At 50.7% G+C, this 18,650-nt stretch overlaps 1 protein-coding gene across 1 annotated transcript in view; it reads right to left on the bottom strand.

The window, feature by feature from the left end:
- LOC124485353 (calcium-binding mitochondrial carrier protein Aralar1-like) overlaps positions 1-18,650 on the bottom strand; it is a 20,110-nt gene extending 1,460 nt beyond the window's left edge. Inside the window, exons 1-15 of the mRNA XM_047046933.1 lie at positions 18,510-18,650; positions 17,946-17,999; positions 15,296-15,438; positions 14,928-15,043; positions 13,952-14,091; positions 12,423-12,569; positions 11,033-11,171; positions 10,518-10,611; positions 9,605-9,689; positions 7,042-7,126; positions 5,582-5,740; positions 4,264-4,316; positions 3,987-4,067; positions 1,848-1,988; positions 257-395 (exon numbers count right to left, since the gene is read on the bottom strand). Of these exons, the coding sequence (XP_046902889.1) occupies positions 257-395; positions 1,848-1,988; positions 3,987-4,067; positions 4,264-4,316; positions 5,582-5,740; positions 7,042-7,126; positions 9,605-9,689; positions 10,518-10,611; positions 11,033-11,171; positions 12,423-12,569; positions 13,952-14,091; positions 14,928-15,043; positions 15,296-15,438; positions 17,946-17,999; positions 18,510-18,521 (1,588 nt within the window). The 5' untranslated portion in view covers positions 18,522-18,650. The remainder of the gene's footprint in view (positions 1-256; positions 396-1,847; positions 1,989-3,986; positions 4,068-4,263; positions 4,317-5,581; positions 5,741-7,041; positions 7,127-9,604; positions 9,690-10,517; positions 10,612-11,032; positions 11,172-12,422; positions 12,570-13,951; positions 14,092-14,927; positions 15,044-15,295; positions 15,439-17,945; positions 18,000-18,509) is intronic.

Raw genomic sequence — 18,650 nt, 5'->3', positions numbered from 1 at the left:
CCAACGTGTCCCTGACCTCCCCTGACCTGGAGCGGCTGGTGTCAGAGCTTGTGGGGGTGTGGAGGTGTGGAGGTGTGGAGGTGCTGGAGATGTGGAGGTGCTGGAGGTGGAGGGGTGGGGGTGTGGAGGTGCTGGGGGTGGAAGTGTGGGGGTGTGGGGGTGTGGAGGTGCTGGAGATGTGGAGGTGTGGGGGTGTGGAGGTGCTGTGGATGTGGAGGTGTGGGGGTGTGGAGGTGTGGAGGTGGGGGTGTGGTACCTGCGATGGCCCCAGCAGTGAGCAGCTGCAACGCTCCCAGCCTGCCCTCCTCGTCTGCCAGGTAGGTCTTGGTGTGGGCGTACACCGGGAAGTAGATGGCTGAGAAGGGCACGTCCCGCAGGAAGCAAGCCTTGGCCCCCTGCAGACGTGCGCACAAAGGGATCCTTTACACCTCTGGCCCTCTACCCTGGTCCTCCACCCTGGTCCTCAGGGACCCCCCCCCCCCTCCCGTCCTACGTGTTCTAGATGTTTCCCTGCTCCAACACTCCTGAGGCTAATGTGTGGTCATTACCAGGCTGAGGCTTCTGAGCACGGTGACGACCCGTTTGAATCAGGAGTGTTGGAGCAGGGAAACATCTAGAACGTGCAGGACAGAGGGGGTCCCTGAGGACCAGGGCTGACGACCACTGCTTTACAAAGTATAACCAGCATACAACAACACCTGTGAGAAAACCGATCTTTAACGATACTGATATTTTAAGATTTAGGTACACTCCCATTTATTTCGATTTTGAAAATGTCTCCAGTACTTTTCCCTTCAAGTGTTCTTGGACAAAGTGAAAGTAGATTGAACCCTAGATATTATACAGATGGATGTGGTATTCTGCTGTCTAAAATTCCATTGCATCCAAGTCACTCATGTTCTTCAACAGCATCCAGCCGGAACATTTTCCTCTCGTAAACCCAAGAAGTCTCAGCTCCTGGCGAGGGTTTGGGCGGGGGCTGAGATGGACTCTGCGGCTGAGTGGATTATCTGGCCCGAAAGTTGCCTCCACCAACTGACAGGGGAGTTTGTGGTCAGAGAAGGAGCCAGAAGGCCCCCAGGCAGAGCTGCACCACCAGGCCCCCTCTGAGCTTGGTGGTCAGAGCAGGAGCCAGAGGGCCCCCAGGCAGAGCTGCACCACCAGGCCCCCTCTGAGCTTGGTGGTCAGAGCAGGAGCCAGAAGGCCCCCGGGCAGAGCTGCACCACCAGGCCCCCTGAGAGTTCTGCACTCAGCCCACACCCTCCCACACAGCGAGACAGTACTAACATGGGCTCATGGTCTACCGGCCTCAACCCACCAGAGGAAGCTGGTCTTTTTACAAGCTCCACGCTGTCTGCTACTCATTAAAATACGGAGCATGCATGAGTCTCGATGTAAGTAAACCCACAAGAACTTGGAAGCGAGCACTGGTAAGACATAATCCCTCCCTAATTTGCTGTTGGTTGGGCAGCGCAACCTTTTGCATGTTAAACACCATTTCGGAGGGGCATGATATAACCCAGTCAGTCAGTTCTAAAGGTGCAGTCGTCTTGCCGCATACGGAGCGTTCTAAATTCGACCTTTCACGTGAGGAATATGTCTTAAACAAGTCTTACAGCTTCTGTAAAGCCTTTATGGATTTACAGCAAAAACGTTAAAAACCCAATTAAAGAGGTAGATATTAAGCAAATTCTTCAAATGGCCATGTGAAGGAGCCCTTCTGATAGGAACAGGTCGTGAGTTCCACAGTTTAGGAGCGGCTCGTGAACAGGCCCGTTCCACCAGGGTGTTCAACCTGTGTGTGTGTGTGACGTACCCATGCCGCCGGTGCAGAGAGGACGACCCACCTTGTAGAGGCCGAAGAAGCCCAGATCTCGCACCACGTTGAGGGCGCTGACCCTGGGGCCCGTGGTGATCTCTCCAGCCACCTGCAGACGGATCTTCACGATCTCCAGAGGGTTAGTGAAGATCACCTGGGAGCCTCCGGCCTGCAGGACACAGCGGAACATACCGGCTGAGCTGGAGCAAGCCGACGCATATCAGCATGACTCGATTACAGGCTGATTAATAGCCAGTGTTTTCGAAACACTCGCATACGTGAAACGCAGACTTTGAAAATCTCTCGCCGACAAATGAGTCATTCACATAGCCGTGGTAGACGTATCCTCATGCTTGTGTTCCCTGCGTGCTGTTAAGGATGAGTTATCTCTTAAAACATCCCAGAGGTCACCCCGCGGAGACGATTAGGACTGAGGAGGTGCCGGCATTTTCGCCCCCATAGGCATTTTTTAATTAGCTTGGTAAACGGACGCACAAAAGACACTTCTTATTCCGCCTCAACCTCATGTCAGGCTGTGAGAGAGCGTTCTCGACGGAGGGGAGACACAGGGCAGGCATTGAGAGAGGCACCCGTGGGGTCAGGATAGGACCAGGCCTGGGGGGCCAGGAGAAAACCTGGCTCATGGTTGGAAGGGGCTTGACCCCGACACCAGCCCTCTGCCCCCGCCCCCCCACCCCCCCGAGGCACCTCCTGTGGAGGGGTGAGCGGCCCAGCCCCGCCTCGCTCAGCACACTTCCCCAATTCAGGCTCGTTCCCAGGGGAGAGCGCTGAATCACCCAGGTCCAGGCCGGGAGCCCCCTGGGCACAGTCCTCTCTGACTCAGGAACATTTATCACCCTCCCCAAATCGAATCAGGCCCCGGGATGGCTGCGTGCTGACACACGGGGCAGGGGTCTTGTCTGTAAACATCCGAGCCCCGGCCTCAAAAAAGCTCTGGCACATTTCGTCTTTTGAGTCAAAAGTGGAAGGGGAATATCCGCTGCCGTGGAGATTTATGCGTTGGGTCTCCTCCGCGGTCTTCTCTTTTATCTTCCCAGGCTCTCCTCTCAGTCGTAAGGTATAACGTTACAGCCCGCCTCACTGGCAGGACATCTGGCCTTGGGAATGTGTAACCACTTAACGTGGGGAGACCATGTACACGTATGATGAGCTGGGAATGCGTGTGAGTTCTATTCAAATGAATGTAAATCATGAGAAGGTGCTCGGCTCAAGCCAAGGATTCAAGAAGGGCATCTGCCGCGGTACTTTGTGGGAGCTAAGAGGTTTACTATGGAAAGTTACAAAGTGGATGTTTGTTGTTGTGCTGGAGTGTGGAGCCCGTGGTGTCAGGGTGCCCGTGGTGGACCAGGCCTCAGGTATGGGATGCTGTCAAACTCAATCACACCGAGTCAGAGCCAGCTCCATCCAGGACCCTGCAGGGCTTCTTCCTCCAATTACCTCCTGACAGGGGTCGCGACCCCACCGACCCTGGCCTTCCACAGGCAACCTGCAGGCTGTCCACTCCGGCCTGGCTGATTCACTTCAACACCCCTCCGTCACCGGAGAGACAGAGCGAGGGAATTATCGCTTTAATCCGCCAAGGAACTCGCCAAATGTTACAGCGTGGCAAATTAGCTGTGGTAAAAATAGTCTCTTTTTTTGGCGGACATCATTCCTCAAATGGTCCCCAATTAGGGGGTTCAGGGACCACTGAGCACCTTTATATCCAGGCCCCCCACTTAGGACGTCCATACACAAGTGGGAAATGGGAATTATTTCATGCAGTCACTCACTGAAGAAATGCAATTATTCAATATCGGGCATTTGAATTGGAAATGAAAAGCATGTAATTGTAATTACATTCCAGTCAGAAGGAATGAGTTTACATTGGGACCACAAAAATGTTAATGTCTCTTGGCTTCAAATCTGTATTTGCTATATTCACACTCAGACCAAAAAAAAATCATAAGTAAAAAAGAAAACCTACATATATCTTCTGTTTAAACAAAAATCGTGATTCATTTCCCCCGACATCAAAATCAATTACATTTAAGCGATTCAATATAGCAGCTGCCAACTGACTGTCTGCTTTGCATGAAACTCCACAGCCTTTCCAGCCTTCAACTCTTAAGGAACAACGACATCACCAGACCCAAACGATACTTACAGTCGCACCAGCTAGCACCTCCGCAAACAACGGGATGGTGTTATCCTCCCCAGTGAACTTGTCTCTCACAAAGTCATTCATCTGGAAAGAAAAGAATCAGACACCAAAGAAAGATTAAAAAAAAGGAAAACAAGAACAAGGCTGATATATGAGTGCAGGCTTGTCTGGCGTTTGGGAAGTGCATTCCTATGCATGCTACTGTGTCATGATGTTTACCATACATAGTGAACAACTGCCCTCCGCGAGGCAGTCTGAGGTAAATACTGGAATGACTTGCCGTGAGTTTAATAGCTTTCTCCGGGGCGACACCAATGAGCTGGGGTAGGAGACCTGCAAAATAGGATTCATGGAGACCATTTAGATGACCTGACAGAGGAGGAAGAATCCCTGACGCCAGATGAATCCATCCATTGACAGTCACCACAATGCCATCTGCATGATTCTTGTACGGGTAAGATAAACCCATCAATATTTACAGATACGGGCCCTGATACATCTGATGCGCCAAACTACAATGCTACCATTGAAGGGCAAACAAAACCCCTGAAAATATGACACTACCAGTGTGTATGGGATGGGCCTTGTTGTGGCCTGATCACACTGAGGAGGAGGAACAGAGAGGGCTGTGTCGGGGGCCAGGGGGGAGGCCGGGGGGGGGCGTGCTACAACGGTGATAACCCCTGTACTGTTTCACCCTCCCGTCCGTCAGCGAAGCCAGATCAACTTCTGAAGGAGCTGCTGACTGACTGCTGCTGGCGAGCGGCCAGAGAACGACCGAGCGTGGCTGTCTCTCTGTCGATCTCGCCGGCGCGGCCGGTGGAGATAGAGAGGAGGAGGGAGGAGGGAAGGAGGGGAGGAGGGAGGAGGAGGGAGGGAGAGCCAGGGAAGCACAGACAAAGAGCTGCAGTGAGCGAGGCAGCAGTAGATGGCAGTCTAGGCTTCCGTCGTGTGTGAGGGCAGCGTCGTGAGGGCTCCATGTCGCTCAGCCTTCAGCAGTGTTTACCACCACACTGGGAAGCCTGTCCTGGACAAGGGCTACTACACCAGCTCTGTCTGTGTCCTCCTCTGGGACTGCTCCCGACAACACAATCCCTGAGCTCCTATTCACCACGCCGCAGCCAGGGCAAAGGTTTCTGCTCTCAATTAGCAGCCCATGCCGCTGATATTAGCACACGAAACACAGCTCCCTTGCCTAAAGGAGTTTTCCAGGAACTCGCCAGCAAACTGGCTAAACTGGAGGTGTAACTCTGGATATGTCTGGTTGTGTGTTTCCATATCCATGCATGCATGTTGCATGTTTGTCTTCACTACTCTTGACACATGACTATGTTTAGCCTCTGGTCTGCGCCTCTCTGTCACCAACCGTCTCTGGAAGAGGGGATCCCTCACTGAACTGCGCCTCTCAAGGTTCTCTTCCATTTGTTCTCAGTGTGTTTTACTGGGAGTTTTCCCCTGTCTTCCTTGAAGGTTTAGGTTGGTGGAGGGGCAGTTCTACAGGCGTATGTGAAGCCCTCTGTGGCATTGCTTGCAGAAAGGGTTACTAAAACGAGATTTGATCAGATGAAGGGGCGAGAGAGAGGAGGCGAACGTGTTACCTCTGTAGAAGCCGAAGAAGCCCTCGTATCGCAGCACTTTCTTGGCGCAGTCGAAGCTGTTCTTGTACATGAGCTCTCCCACGAAGGAGCTGGTGGAGCGCTGGTTCTGCATGCGCGTCTTCACCAGGTCTATGGGGTACACGGCCGTGGCTCCGGTCGCTATGGGACACACGCCGCAGAGACACGCACCACACACATGCACACACACACACCACACACACACGCACCACACACACCACACATGCACCACACACACCACATACACAAGCGCCAAACACACATCACACACACACACACATCAGTCAACAACTCAGCAACAACAACATCAGTGGTCACAGTCTGGTCACAGTCTGGTCACAGTCTGGTCACAGTCTGGTCACAGTCGGCACAGTCACAGCTAATCTAAGATCTAAAATCTCAGGAACACAATGTATCTGTGACATGACCGTCATTGTTTCAACAAGGTCTTCAAGTGACTTCACCGCTGGATTTCACATACTGTCTCTTTAAGCATTTGTGAGGGGAAAAAATGACAACAATTTTGCAGACACCTCTATGGGCAGTGTATATCTAATGACTGGTGTACTTCAGCGATCAAAATAAATAAAGAAGCGAGATGTGTGCAGGTACCCCGCTGAAAACAGTCATTAGGCCCAGACGGACCAGGGAGGAAGCGTGTGCAGGCTGCAGCGAGGAGAGGGTCGGGGCTGACTGTACAGAGCTTCTGCAGGTTGTCCTAACTGCAGCTCTCAGACACCTGGGCATGTCATATCCTGTCGAACATCAAAGAGCTCCGTAATGACTCCCTCTCTGAAACATGCAGAGAGCTTTCTGGACCCAGAGCGCTGGCCTGGTGAGACAGGTCTCATTATCACCATAAAGAGGCAGACGCTCCCCCCCCCCCCCCCCCCCCCCCTTCTCCACAATGGCTCTCTAACCCTGTCCACTGGTCATTCAGGACTGATCGCCCTCCTGAGATGCAGAAGAATAGACTCTGGGGGGTCCAATAAAGACAGGTGGGTCGCCGTAGAATAGTGGATGCTGGCTGCAAAATCACACATACACACACGTACGCGCACGCATACAAACACGCCGACAGACAAATCATCAGACATACGAAGAGACAGACAGACACAGACGCTCGCACGCACTCACACATTGAGTCAAGACTCTGTCTCGGTGGCTGTAATGTCAGAGGCTCCTTGTATCAGTTCCTTCCAGTGTAATTACTCAGAGATTCCAGAGTGCGGTTCCGGAAGACTTGTGTCATTCCAAAGCTCGGGGCTCCAAAGACAGCCTGGAGCCAGCGGAGGAACGGCAGCACAATGCGGAGCCTCACATCCCGAGCCCTCTCTCCCCGCAGCACAATGAGCGGCCCCGGGGCCCCAGCGAGCCAGGCCGGCCGGCTAGGGTTACCCCCCTCCCCGACCAGGGGGCTCGGCCCCAGACTTGTCACTCACCTCCAGCCAAGGCGCCCAGACCGAACCTGTAGGCTGACTCTGCCGCCTGGAGCCAGACGGGTCGAGAGCCCTCCCCGTGAGTGTGCTGTGGAGGAGAGAGGGAGGGGGGGGACACATGGTCAAATGAATCTGGAGAGAGACGGGGGATCAGAACACCCCGGAAGAATCGAGCGACTATTAAACTGTGGCGAACCAGATACATTGAGGAAACAATAATACTCTGGAGCTCTCAACAAAGAGGGAGAGCTATGGAATGTAGACATCTCCCGGTATAAATCTAATTCATATAAGCCAGTATTGTATGTCACCATCACTGGCTCTGGGATATGGCTGTCTGGCCAAAGATGAAAACTTTTTCCAACCGTTGATTAACATAAAGCCTGTGAAAGGGTAAAGGTTTTCTTTTACTTGTACTACAAAGCCTAATTTACAGTTATCTATCTGATCTGGCGATTGTTCCTTTTTTTTATGTGGGAAGTGGAGCCGCACAGTTGTTACTAAGGAACAGAGTAACGCTGCAAGCCCTTCCCATGTTCTGATAAGCATCGCCTGTGACTTCTAACGGAGCCTCAGCAAGCGTGTGGGTGTCCACGGAGGGTGTAGTTAGGAACCTGTCCCAGACCAGACCCCCTCCTGCCCCCGCCCCCATCCAGCTGCTTCCTCTGCAGGGCCTGAGCGCTAACGAGATCGAGGCCGCGATCAAAGGGTCTGAATTACCCTGCTTCCATGGAGGGCAGCCCCAGGAATGGGTCTGGGTCTCTCCCTGCTCTGGGTCTCTCCCTGATCTGTGTCTCTCCCTGGTCTGGGTCTCTCCCTGGTCTGTGTCTCTCCCTGCTCTGTGTTTCTCCCTGGTCTGGGTCTCTCCCTGGTCTGGGTCTCTCCCTGGTCTGGATCTCTCCCTGGTCTGTGTCTTTCCCTGGTCTGTGTCTTTCCCTGGTCTGGGTCTTTCCCTGGTCCGTGTCTCTCCCTGGTCTGGGTCTCTCCCTGGTCTGTGTCTCTCCCTGGTCTGGGTCTCTCCCTGGTCTGGGTCTCTCCCTGGTCTGGGTCTTTCCCTGGTCTGTGTCTCTCCCTGGTCTGGGTCTCTCCCTGGTCTGTGTCTCTCCCTGGTCTGGGTCTCTCCCTGGTCTGGGTCTTTCCCTGGTCTGGGTCTTTCCCTGGTCCGGGTCTCTCCCTGGTCCGTGTCTCTCCCTGGTCTGGGTCTCTCCCTGGTCTGAGTCTCTCCCTGGTCTGTGTCTCTCCCTGGTCTGGGTCTCTCCCTGGTCTGTGTCTCTCCCTGGTCTGGGTCTCTCCCTGGTCTGGGTCTCTCCCTGGTCTGAGTCTCTCCCTGGTCTGTGTGTCTCCCTGCTCTGTGTCTCTCCCTGGTCTGTGTCTCTCCTTGGTCTGTGTCTCTCCTTGGTCTGTGTCTCTCCCTGGTCTGGGTCTCTCCCTGGTCCGTGTCTCTCCCTGGTGTGGGTCTCTCCCTGGTCTGGGTCTCTCCCTGGTCTGGGTCTTTCCCTGGTCTGGGTCTCTCCCTGGTCCGTGTCACTCCCTGGTCTGGGTCTTTACCTGGTCTGGGTCTCTCCCTGGTCTGAATCTCTCCCTGATCTGTGTCTCTCCCTGATCTGTGTCTCTCCCTGGTCTGGGTCTCTCCCTGGTCTGTGTCTCTCCCTGGTCTGAGTCTCTCCCTGGTCTGTGTGTCTCCCTGCTCTGTGTCTCTCCCTGGTCTGTGTCTCTCCCTGGTCTGTGTCTCTCCTTGGTCTGTGTCTCTCTCTGCTCTGTGTCTCTCCCTGGTCTGTGTCTCTCCCTGGTCTGTGTCTCTCCCTGGTCTGTGTCTCTCCTTGGTCTGTGTCTCTCTCTGCTCTGTGTCTCTCCCTGGTCTGTGTCTCTCCATGGTCTGGGTCTCTCCCTGGTCTGGGTCTCTCCCTGGTCTGTGTCTCTCCCTGCTCTGTGTCTCTCCCTGGTCCCTGAGCTCACGTTCCAGGACTGAGAGGGGGACGTCCAGGGACCCCAGGGGGAGGCCGGAGGCCTGGGGGCCAGAGGCCTGCAGGACTGAGCTGTGTGTCGCTAGAGGAACTGGCAGGAGCTAACTCAGTCTCTCTCCCCCTCCTCCCCCCTCCTCCCTCCCTCCTCCCCTCCTCCCTCCCCCCCTCCCCCCCCCTCCCTCCCTCCCTCTCTCCCTCCCTCCCTCTCTCCAAACAGACCTCTCCGAGGGCTCCTCACACTGGCTGGCTCCTGAAGACCCACACTGATAAAAGCCTTCTATTAGTCCCTCAGATGTGTGATTGCGTCTGATGTATACGTCTCCCACTGAATGAAATGGGACGGCTATACAGAGAGGGGGGAACATCGCAACAATCCATTCCTCTTTTATACCGATAATTGGGGGGACTTTTATCCTAGAGTTTTAGTAATGCACTTCACACGAGGCGAGAAACATGGGCACTCTGCTAATTCAGGCGGCGAACACTCTCCGGCTCGCTGCTATCTCCTGACGAAACGGGGAAGGAAACAGGAAATGCATCAGGTGAAAAGCCTCTTTCCAAACGAAACAAAGGGAGGGAAGAGGAAGTGACATCACGGTTACCTGTCTCTGGCTCTCCGCCAGGTGATAGGGCATGGAGCCCTCCTCCAGAGGAGCTATCCTCTCGATGTCGCCCAGGTTGAGCCGTCTGAGGGGCACAGCGGGGGGGGGGGGGGGGGGCACAGCGGGGGGGAACAGCGACGTTAAGCCAGGAACACCCAGCCCTGTATCCCTCCCACGCAGGTGATGTCAGACTTTCCGTCGGCCTTTAACTGCCTCACAACTTGGGAGTTATTGCTGCTTTTATACATGCTTGTATAAACAACAGACAAACAAAGCTGGAGAGATGCCCTCGAGTTCCCCAGTACAAACACAAGGGTTTTGTTACCGAACCCCAGTTAGGAGCAAATATTCCCCACTGGCCAAACGTCTCGTAAAGTCTGCAGTCCCGCTGTGTGTTTCTCTCCTAAATCAAGTCGTGGAGCCACTGTTGTTAAATGGAATGGGCAATAAGAAGGACTTTGCATCCAATAAATATGGCTGTAACATTGTTATTCCATTCACAGATTCGTCCATACTGAATAACTACTTTACCTACCACTGCCAGTTTATTGAATTAATGTGTGGGATTGTTACAAAGCCAATATTCTGGAATCATCAAGCGTGCATAGTAAACAAATAATGATCTGTAATGATCTGATGTGTCCTTGCGGCTTGCACGCCCTCCTTACCCAGAGTGAGAATGGAGCTCGCACTCCCTCCTTACCCAGAGTGAGAATGGAGCTTGCACTCCCTCCTTACCCAGAGTGAGAATGGAGCTTGCACGCCCTCCTTACCCAGAGTGAGAGTGGAGCTTGCACGCCCTCCTTACCCAGAGTGAGAGTGGAGCTCGCACGCCCTCCTTACCCAGAGTGAGAATGGAGCTCGCACGCCCTCCTTACCCAGAGTGAGAATGGAGCTTGCACGCCCTCCTTACCCAGAGTGAGAGTGGAGTCCAGACAGCTGGTACAGAATGTCGATCTCCATGGGAGTGATCTGGCCAAACCTGTTGGCGGCTTGAATGAACTCCTCTGTGTGACAGGAAGGATGAGGAGAAACAGTTAGGGTTAGTCCTTCGCTCCGATGGGGTCGTCCGGTGTGTGCGTGGAGGGGCTGGTGGTGGAGGGGGGGTTCTGGGGTGACTGGTTTAGAGGAAGGCTGGATGGTCGAGGGTGTTTCAGCTCCAGGAAGGGGAACCATGGAGATGGGTGGACAGCAGATATGAAGGACTGAACAAACACTATGCAGGGGGGAAAGGCCTCAACGAATGACCGTACGTCACAGTAGGTATTTACCTTGTTTACTTAGAGCTAGGGTTAAACCTTTCCCGTGTTTTCTGCCCCCCGTGCTGCCGAGAAAGGTGCAACGTATGATGTCACAGCCTCATGTCACACACGGACCAGAAATGACAGACCGCACGTCCTTGTTTTAGCCCTGCCCACGGGCTCGTACCTTTCGTGACAAGCGTGTCCTTGTAGGAGCCGGCCAGCGTGCTGTAGATCTTGCGGATCAGCTCCATGTTGTTGAGCAGAGAGTTGAAGGCGTTGAAGTAGGAGAAGCTGACCATGTGAGAGGTGCTGCCCCCGGCTGCCTGGAGAGGAAACACGCACACACGCACACGCACACACACACGCACACGCGCACACACACACACACACACACACACACACACACACACACACTGCTCGGAACACTGGCGACTGATCTCCCGACGAGGCCCGGTGGCTCAGTGGATTAATGCGCACCATGTAGGCCGAGGTTCGACTCCGTCCCAGGCCCCTAACCGCATGTCTTCCCCTCTCTCTCCTCACATCCTGTCTCTCTCTCCTCACATCCTGTCTCTCTCTCCCCACATCCTGTCTCTCTCTCCCCACATCCTGTCTCTTTCTCCCCACATCCTGTCTCTCTCTAAACACATCCTGTCTCTCTCTAAACACATCCTGTCTCTCTCTCCACACATCCTGTCTCTCTAAACACACATCCTGTCTCTCTCTAAACACATCCTGTCTCTCTAAACACACATCCTGTCTCTCTCTCCCCACATCCTGTCTCTCTCTCCCCACATCCTGTCTCTCTCTAAACACATCCTGTCTCTCTCTAAACACATCCTGTCTCTCTCTAAACACATCCTGTCTCTCTCTCCCCACATCCTGTCTCTCTCTAAACACATCCTGTCTCTCTCTAAACACATCCTGTCTCTCTAAACACACATCCTGTCTCTCTAAACACATCCTGTCTCTCTCTCCCCACATCCTGTCTCTCTCTCCACACATCCTGTCTCTCTCTCCACACATCCTGTCTCTCTCTCTCCACATCCTGTCTCTCTAAACACATCCTGTCTCTCTCTAAACACACATCCTGTCTCTCTCTAAACACATCCTGTCTCTCTAAACACATCCTGTCTCTCTCTCCCCACATCCTGTCTCTCTCTCCACACATCCTGTCTCTCTAAACACACATCCTGTCTCTCTCTCTCCACATCCTGTCTCTCTCTCTCCACATCCTGTCTCTCTCTCCCCACATCCTGTCTCTCTCTCCCCACATCCTGTCTCTCTCTCCACACATCCTGTCTCTCTAAACACACTATGTCTACCATGAAAATAATAAAGGCAGAACTGCCACCCCCCAAAAAACGTTTTTAAATATATATATAATATATATATATATACATACAGTACTAGTCAAAAGTTTGGACACATTCTCCCATTCAAAATGTGTCCAAACTTTTGACTGGTACTGTATATATATATATCATTTTTTAAAGAATGCTAAACACAACAGTAACATGCACAACCTGCCCCAGACAGACCTCCCCAAACCCCCCCGTCTGTCTCTGACTCACAGACACCAGGTTCTCCTCCACAAACGGAGTGAGCATGTGGTGTCTGATGGTGGCCATGATGTCACTGAAGTCCAGGGCCGAGATGGAGCCGCTCTTGCTCTTGTCGTTGCGGCCGAAGGCCTGGCGGGCGTGCTCCAGCTGCAGCTCCTACGGCGAGAGAGAAGGGTCACACCGCTCACGCAGGGGGAAACCAGGGGGGGAAAAAGGCAAACGTGGAGAGACGCATCACATTAGGAGTGGGCAATCACGTGGGTTGGAACAGAAGAAGAGAGTACGGAGGACGAGGATGTGAGTGTTGGACAGTGCTGAAGGCATGGCCCGGCATCAGACGTGACAGCGTTAGTCCACGGCGCTTGTAATCACCGTCGACTCTGCGGTGATTGGCTAATGAGAACCCTGTCCTGAGGACTCCTCTCCCGGACCAGGCCTGGTGGGTTAGGGTGTCCGGAGGTGGAGTGGGAGGTGGGGGTGGAGGGGAGGGGGTATTCAATGGGACAGCCATGCAATCAGAGAGGGAGGAGGGGGGAGACTAACCTATGACCGCTGTCAAAGCTCATCACGTACTACCAGACAGATGTAAAGGACCCAGCATGCCAGAGAACAGAGTCGTCTAGTACAGTACTGACACAGATCCTCTGATAAACTACATTTCTAGACCACAATCTATACCCAAAAATACTGTATCCAAACGGACCGTATTGACAAATATAATCCTACAGTATAACGTTTTTTTGCTACAGGTGCTATTCCATTCCAGTGTCCATTTGTAGACAATAACAATACATTTGCAAGTGCAGCTGGGCTTTTACAGGAACAATGCTGCTTCCACAAGGTGGCAGGACTAATGCTGTTTGAGAACTCACAGGAGTTTCACCTCCTCTCCTGTAGCACTTCCAGTAGCTTTGTCAAATACATACTGAACAGTAGATTTGGGGGCTGGCTTCCTTTTTAACATTGTCCCTAAATCTCTCTGTTGAAGACGATGCCATGACGTCCAATGGCAGCTCTAGTCACAGGGGCCTTTACTGTTGGGAAGGCCTCGTCAACCATGATTAACCACACTTTGGTGTGAGGGATTCCATACCTCCGAGGAACCACCTCGGGAGCCTTCCACTCTCAGACCACCCAACTCCTCAGTTACCCACAAGACACCATTCCAAACCAGCGACTTCCTGGTTCACTGCTCTCTGCATGGCTCCAGTGAAAGCCTGCTCTAACCAGAGGACTATTTCTCATGTTAAAGAATCAAACTGTTCCACTTTATAAAAGCTCTTTTACTACCTTGTTTTCATCATGCTTACTGAAAATCGACCACCAACCACCACACACACAAAAATTATCCTTCACAAAAGGAATTGTCGGTAGCTCAGGTGGTAGAGCCTTTGACAGCGGATCAAGAGGTTACAGGTTGAAATCCCTCCCGTATGTTGTTGAAGATATAAGCGACTGCTAAATGAGTATGTTACATCATTATTCTAAGGACTTTTCATTGTATGTTTGGGCTCTGACTGCACGGAGGACACACGCACCTGCAGGAACTGGGTGAACTCCAGGTAGCTTAGGTGTTTTTTCCTGTCATGACCGAAGTGTAGCCTGATGAACTCGCAGTCCCAGTTAAAGGGGATGTGATGGTGCACTGTCGTCTGGCTGAAGATATCACGCGCGTTCTCTGGTGAGAAAAGGAGAGCAGAGAGGGGATATATCAGGGAGACTGAAGGAAGAAAACGACTACCAAATTTCATCTTTCTCTCGTCTCATTTCTAAAGAAAACACTAAGTGGAGAAAACCAGTCGATATGCGCCGTGGGATGAATAGACCTGTTGACAATCCCCTTGGCTGTACACTGTGACGGTTTCTAAACAGATTCAGGACATTCTCTGTCTGAGCCCTGCCTTCATTTTCTGATGTCTTTATGGTGCCCCCGTTCAACACAAAGAAACCTGCTGCAGGCTTTTTGTGAGCCTGGGCCGTCTTGGTCAGCCACATGCTGGATTCATGTCCCCCCCTCTATTGGTTACGTGGGTTAGAACAGGCTGTTCCCTACCACTTGCTCGCTATTCTGCTCTGAGACCGTGGCGACAGCCGACCACCGTGGGGCTCCAAGGCCTGCCGTGGACCAACACACTCCTGCTCTGAGACCGTGGCGACAGCCGACCACCGTGGGGCTCCAAGGCCTGCCGTGGACCAACACACTCCTGCTCTGAGACCGTGGCGACAGCCGACCACCGTGGGGCTCCAAGGCCTGCCGTGGACCAACACACTCCTGCTCTGAGACCGTGGTGACAGCCGACCACCGTGGGGCTCCAAGGCCTGCCGTGGACCAACACACTCCTGCTCTCTCTGAACGCACACTGAGGGCGAGGGCAGGGGCTACACACACACACACACACAGCCATTGACACAACCTTTTCAACAACAACACCGATATTCTACAGCCCCTACCGGCCCCCGGTGTTTTCTAGGTGGTTCTAACGTCGTGAGCGTAAACTGACGTGATGTACTGACCAAACGAGATGTCTCCTGTTCCACTTTTGTCAAACAGCTGAAAGGCGACTATGAACAAGGCATCCGGGACGCACAGAACTGACTCAAAGGCCAGAAACTCCTGGAAAGATATCAATCTGTTTGGACAGGAAAGAAAGTCGGGGGGAAAAAGGGGTACGTCTTTACAAAGTGCATCACTTCATTGATTACATGCACCACACATCTCGTACACATCTCACAGAGATCTTAGGAGGTCAATTATAATCAGTGACACACGCATTACAGCACCTATATAGCCAATCACAGTGTAAACATCATCGATGTCAATCATGAGCATCTTCTGCTACGGATGTTTCTTGGCGAGGTCCTCCACAACTACAGACACCCACCCGTCTTTGGTGGTGTCAGCGACCCCGGCGATCAGCTGCACGGTCTTGGGGTTGTGATGCGGCTGAGTGTGCAGACCCAGGAAATTCTGCACAAAGTCTTTGGGGGTCATGTAATGCTCCCCCTCTTCCACCACGCTGGCATACTGCAGGGGAGAAAAACATGCTCCTGTTCGATTGACAACAAGGCCAGATCCACAGATGCGCTATAAGAATTATCATAAAATCAATCAAACCGGCCTAAAATGACACAAAAGCTTGGCAATTTCCCAACAGCTTCCAATTAGATGGTATAGAATACCGCACTGCAAAATAGTATTTGTTTATTTCACATAATACAGCAACTGTGTGATTCCCAGGTAAGGATATGGATAGAGAGCACAATAGAAATGTGCGGTAGAAACCAGTTGATGGGTGCTTTGGAATAAAATCAACAGATTCTACTTTGTATCACTGCTCTCTCTCTCTCTCTGATGCACTCTCTTCTTCTTGCGACAATAAAGCTTTTGTTCTGAAGCAGTGTGTCAGTCTCTGTCTGAATGTCAATTAAATTGATTTTTGAGTCACTTGGTGTACTTTAGATTTATTTAAGTTCTATGCTTTTAGACTTTCAGTCAATGATCGACTCAAAGAACCTGAGTTCCAACCATCTGGGTCTTGCACAGAACAATTTGTTGTATTCTGTTCAATTGTATCCATTGCTAGGACATGCAAGGATAACTCAGAGGGACAAAATGTAACTACTTGCTATCAATATGCTTTCAAATGTTACAGATGTTTTATGTGAACCGTGTCTCTGCAGGTTACCCTGATCACGTTTATAAGTAAGTATGTTGCTTTAAAGCAGGACACTTCTTTGGGCACAGTATGTCTTTGTATAGCGGAGACAGTGGTCTTCCAAACATAACCGTGGAACCTAAACTCTTGCATGTTCTCAATGCACATGCCCCTGTCACAAAACATACAGCCACTGCACTGTGGTACTAAAACGAGCCACTCATCAAATACCAAAAGGTCATTTTTAGAGTTTGGAAGGGGTTGGGTTACAAGCTGGAACAGACATAGCTCTGGTCAAGCAACATGAACCAGCAACATAAAGGCCATGCTCTGCGTTTCCAGCCAAGTTCAAGCAGGCAATGGGAGAGAGGGCAAGGAAAAGAGGAAAAATGGGGACAGATAGTGAAAGACAGAGAAGACAGAAAGAGAGAGATAGTGAGAGAGAGAGTGAGAGACTGTGAGAGAGAGTGTGTGAGAGAGAGTGAGAGAGACAGAAAAATAGAGTAAGAGAGAGAGAAAGAGAGAGAGAGAGAAAGAGTGAGAGAGAGAAAGAGAAATAGAGTAAGAAAGTGAGAGAGTAAAAGTGAAAGAATGTGAGAGTGAGATAGAGACATTGAGAGAGAGAGAGAGAGAGAGAGAGAGAGAGAGAGAGAGAGAGAGAGAGAGAGAGAGAGAGAGAGAGAGAGAGAGAGAGAGAGAGAGAAATGGGAGGCTGGCAGGCTGGAGGGAGGGGGTGGGGGTAGATTAGACTTTTCAAGAGAGTGCATTTGAGACGACAATTCACTGCACACTCTTGAGTTAATGTTTTAAGTGAAAGTATTAATTCCAACCAATTTATGAACTCATTTCACCACAAAATAATTAAATGTCCATTCACCTTCATAGTGGTCTCAAGTGGTTCTTAATCAAATTAGGCAGGTTGGTCAAAATGGCACTTTTGTTTATTAATTAACGCCTCCACCGTATAATGTATTTAAGACAAGTAATTGCAAGGGGCATACATTTCTATGATTGATATCCCTCTTCAAGTTGCCTTCAGGTTAAGTAATTAAAAGTCGTGTGCACATTTGAAGACCTAAAAACCGTTCTAGCTCTGATCGAGTCCATCGCTTTATAAACTATTGTTTGTCTCACGTTTCTTCTCCAACAACAGCCAAGAACAGGAGTAGAGTCTGCAGCAATGATGATGACGTGTGCCTTGGAAAGCATGCAAGCATACTGACATACATAGGCCAAATGACTTGGGTCTTCTGGATGTCTAAAGATCCATACAAATGTCACTCCACCCTCAAAGACGGTGAGCAGAGAGAGATTCCTTGTTGAAGGAGATCCAGAATGAGTCCAAGCATGTGTGTGACCTCTCCTCTATGTCCCTACCAAAAACTGGACACGACATTCAGTAGACTCTATCTGGTGTGTAAATGTGAGTCTGTGTGTGAATCTGCCAGTTTGTGTGTGTGTGTCATGTGTGCACGTGACGTGTAGTTTGTAACGTTTGAGTGTGCTAGAGATTAATAAAAAAAAGAATAAGTGTAGGTGTTTCCAAGGGCGCCGCCAGGAATTTTGGGCCCCATGAAATATTTTCTTTAATTATCATTTCTATTAGTTTTTCTTTTTTCTTTTTCTTTTTTAATCTTAGAATCGTCCTAACCTTTCTCCCCTATACGGCACCCCTGGGAGTTTTAACTGTATCATGGCAAAACAAAGTTCTCATGCAATGTTATTCAAGGTTATGGTTTATAATAAACTAGTTTACACTTGAATTACACTGTCAATGTCATTCACAACTTTGTTTATGAATAGCGTGTTAGTCTGCAATTGCAAACATAATACATAATACAAATAATGCAATGCACAATAAGTTAAGGAAACTTACCTTAAGAAATACATTCTTTAGCTCTTGGGGGTCGGCTCTTTTGGTTTCTTGTACCTGATGATACAGATGCAAGGTTTGCAAAGCGTATAGGCCTATCGATACAATGGGATGTACTCGATTTACATCGAAGTTAAGCACAAATCAAAGCTAAATCTACAGTCTTGAGGCATTCATTATTTTCTACATTTTCCGCACTGTCAAAGTGGATCTGTTTCGGATGTAAGGCAGTTGAGTATAAATCCGCTAAGCAGGAATCGCTCTTGTCATGGACCTGCCTGTATTCTAACACGGAACAAATATTTACAATAGAGTACAAAAAGTTGTCAACCGAGAAATAACTGTCAAGTTCACTGATACATTACAACAAGTTAATAATTACTCTTTAGGTTACCGAAAGCGATATGCCGGTTTAAAGATGCTCAACCTGGACTGCACAATTGAATTAAAAAAAGTTTTAACGAGTTCGTTCGCATCAATAAAGAGTAGTTGTTCACATCCACTAGAAATTAGCAACGTAAATCGCACCAAACTTATTCAAAAATAAAGAAATATTAACGGAGTCACCTTGACAGCCATGCTGGGTGTGACGTCACGTGGACTAGCGCAGGCGCTTGTCAAATATGTATTTTGAAGATGACCGCATGACAGCTGAATGGAAATCTAAACCATAAAGTCTTCTCTGTGTTTTGTGTCTTTGTTGTATCC

Source organism: Hypomesus transpacificus, chromosome 23, assembly GCF_021917145.1.
Source record: "Hypomesus transpacificus isolate Combined female chromosome 23, fHypTra1, whole genome shotgun sequence".
Taxonomy (NCBI): Eukaryota; Metazoa; Chordata; class Actinopteri; order Osmeriformes; family Osmeridae; genus Hypomesus; species Hypomesus transpacificus.
The sequence above is the reverse complement of the archived record's forward strand: the minus strand, read 5'-3'. Positions and strand labels throughout refer to the sequence as shown.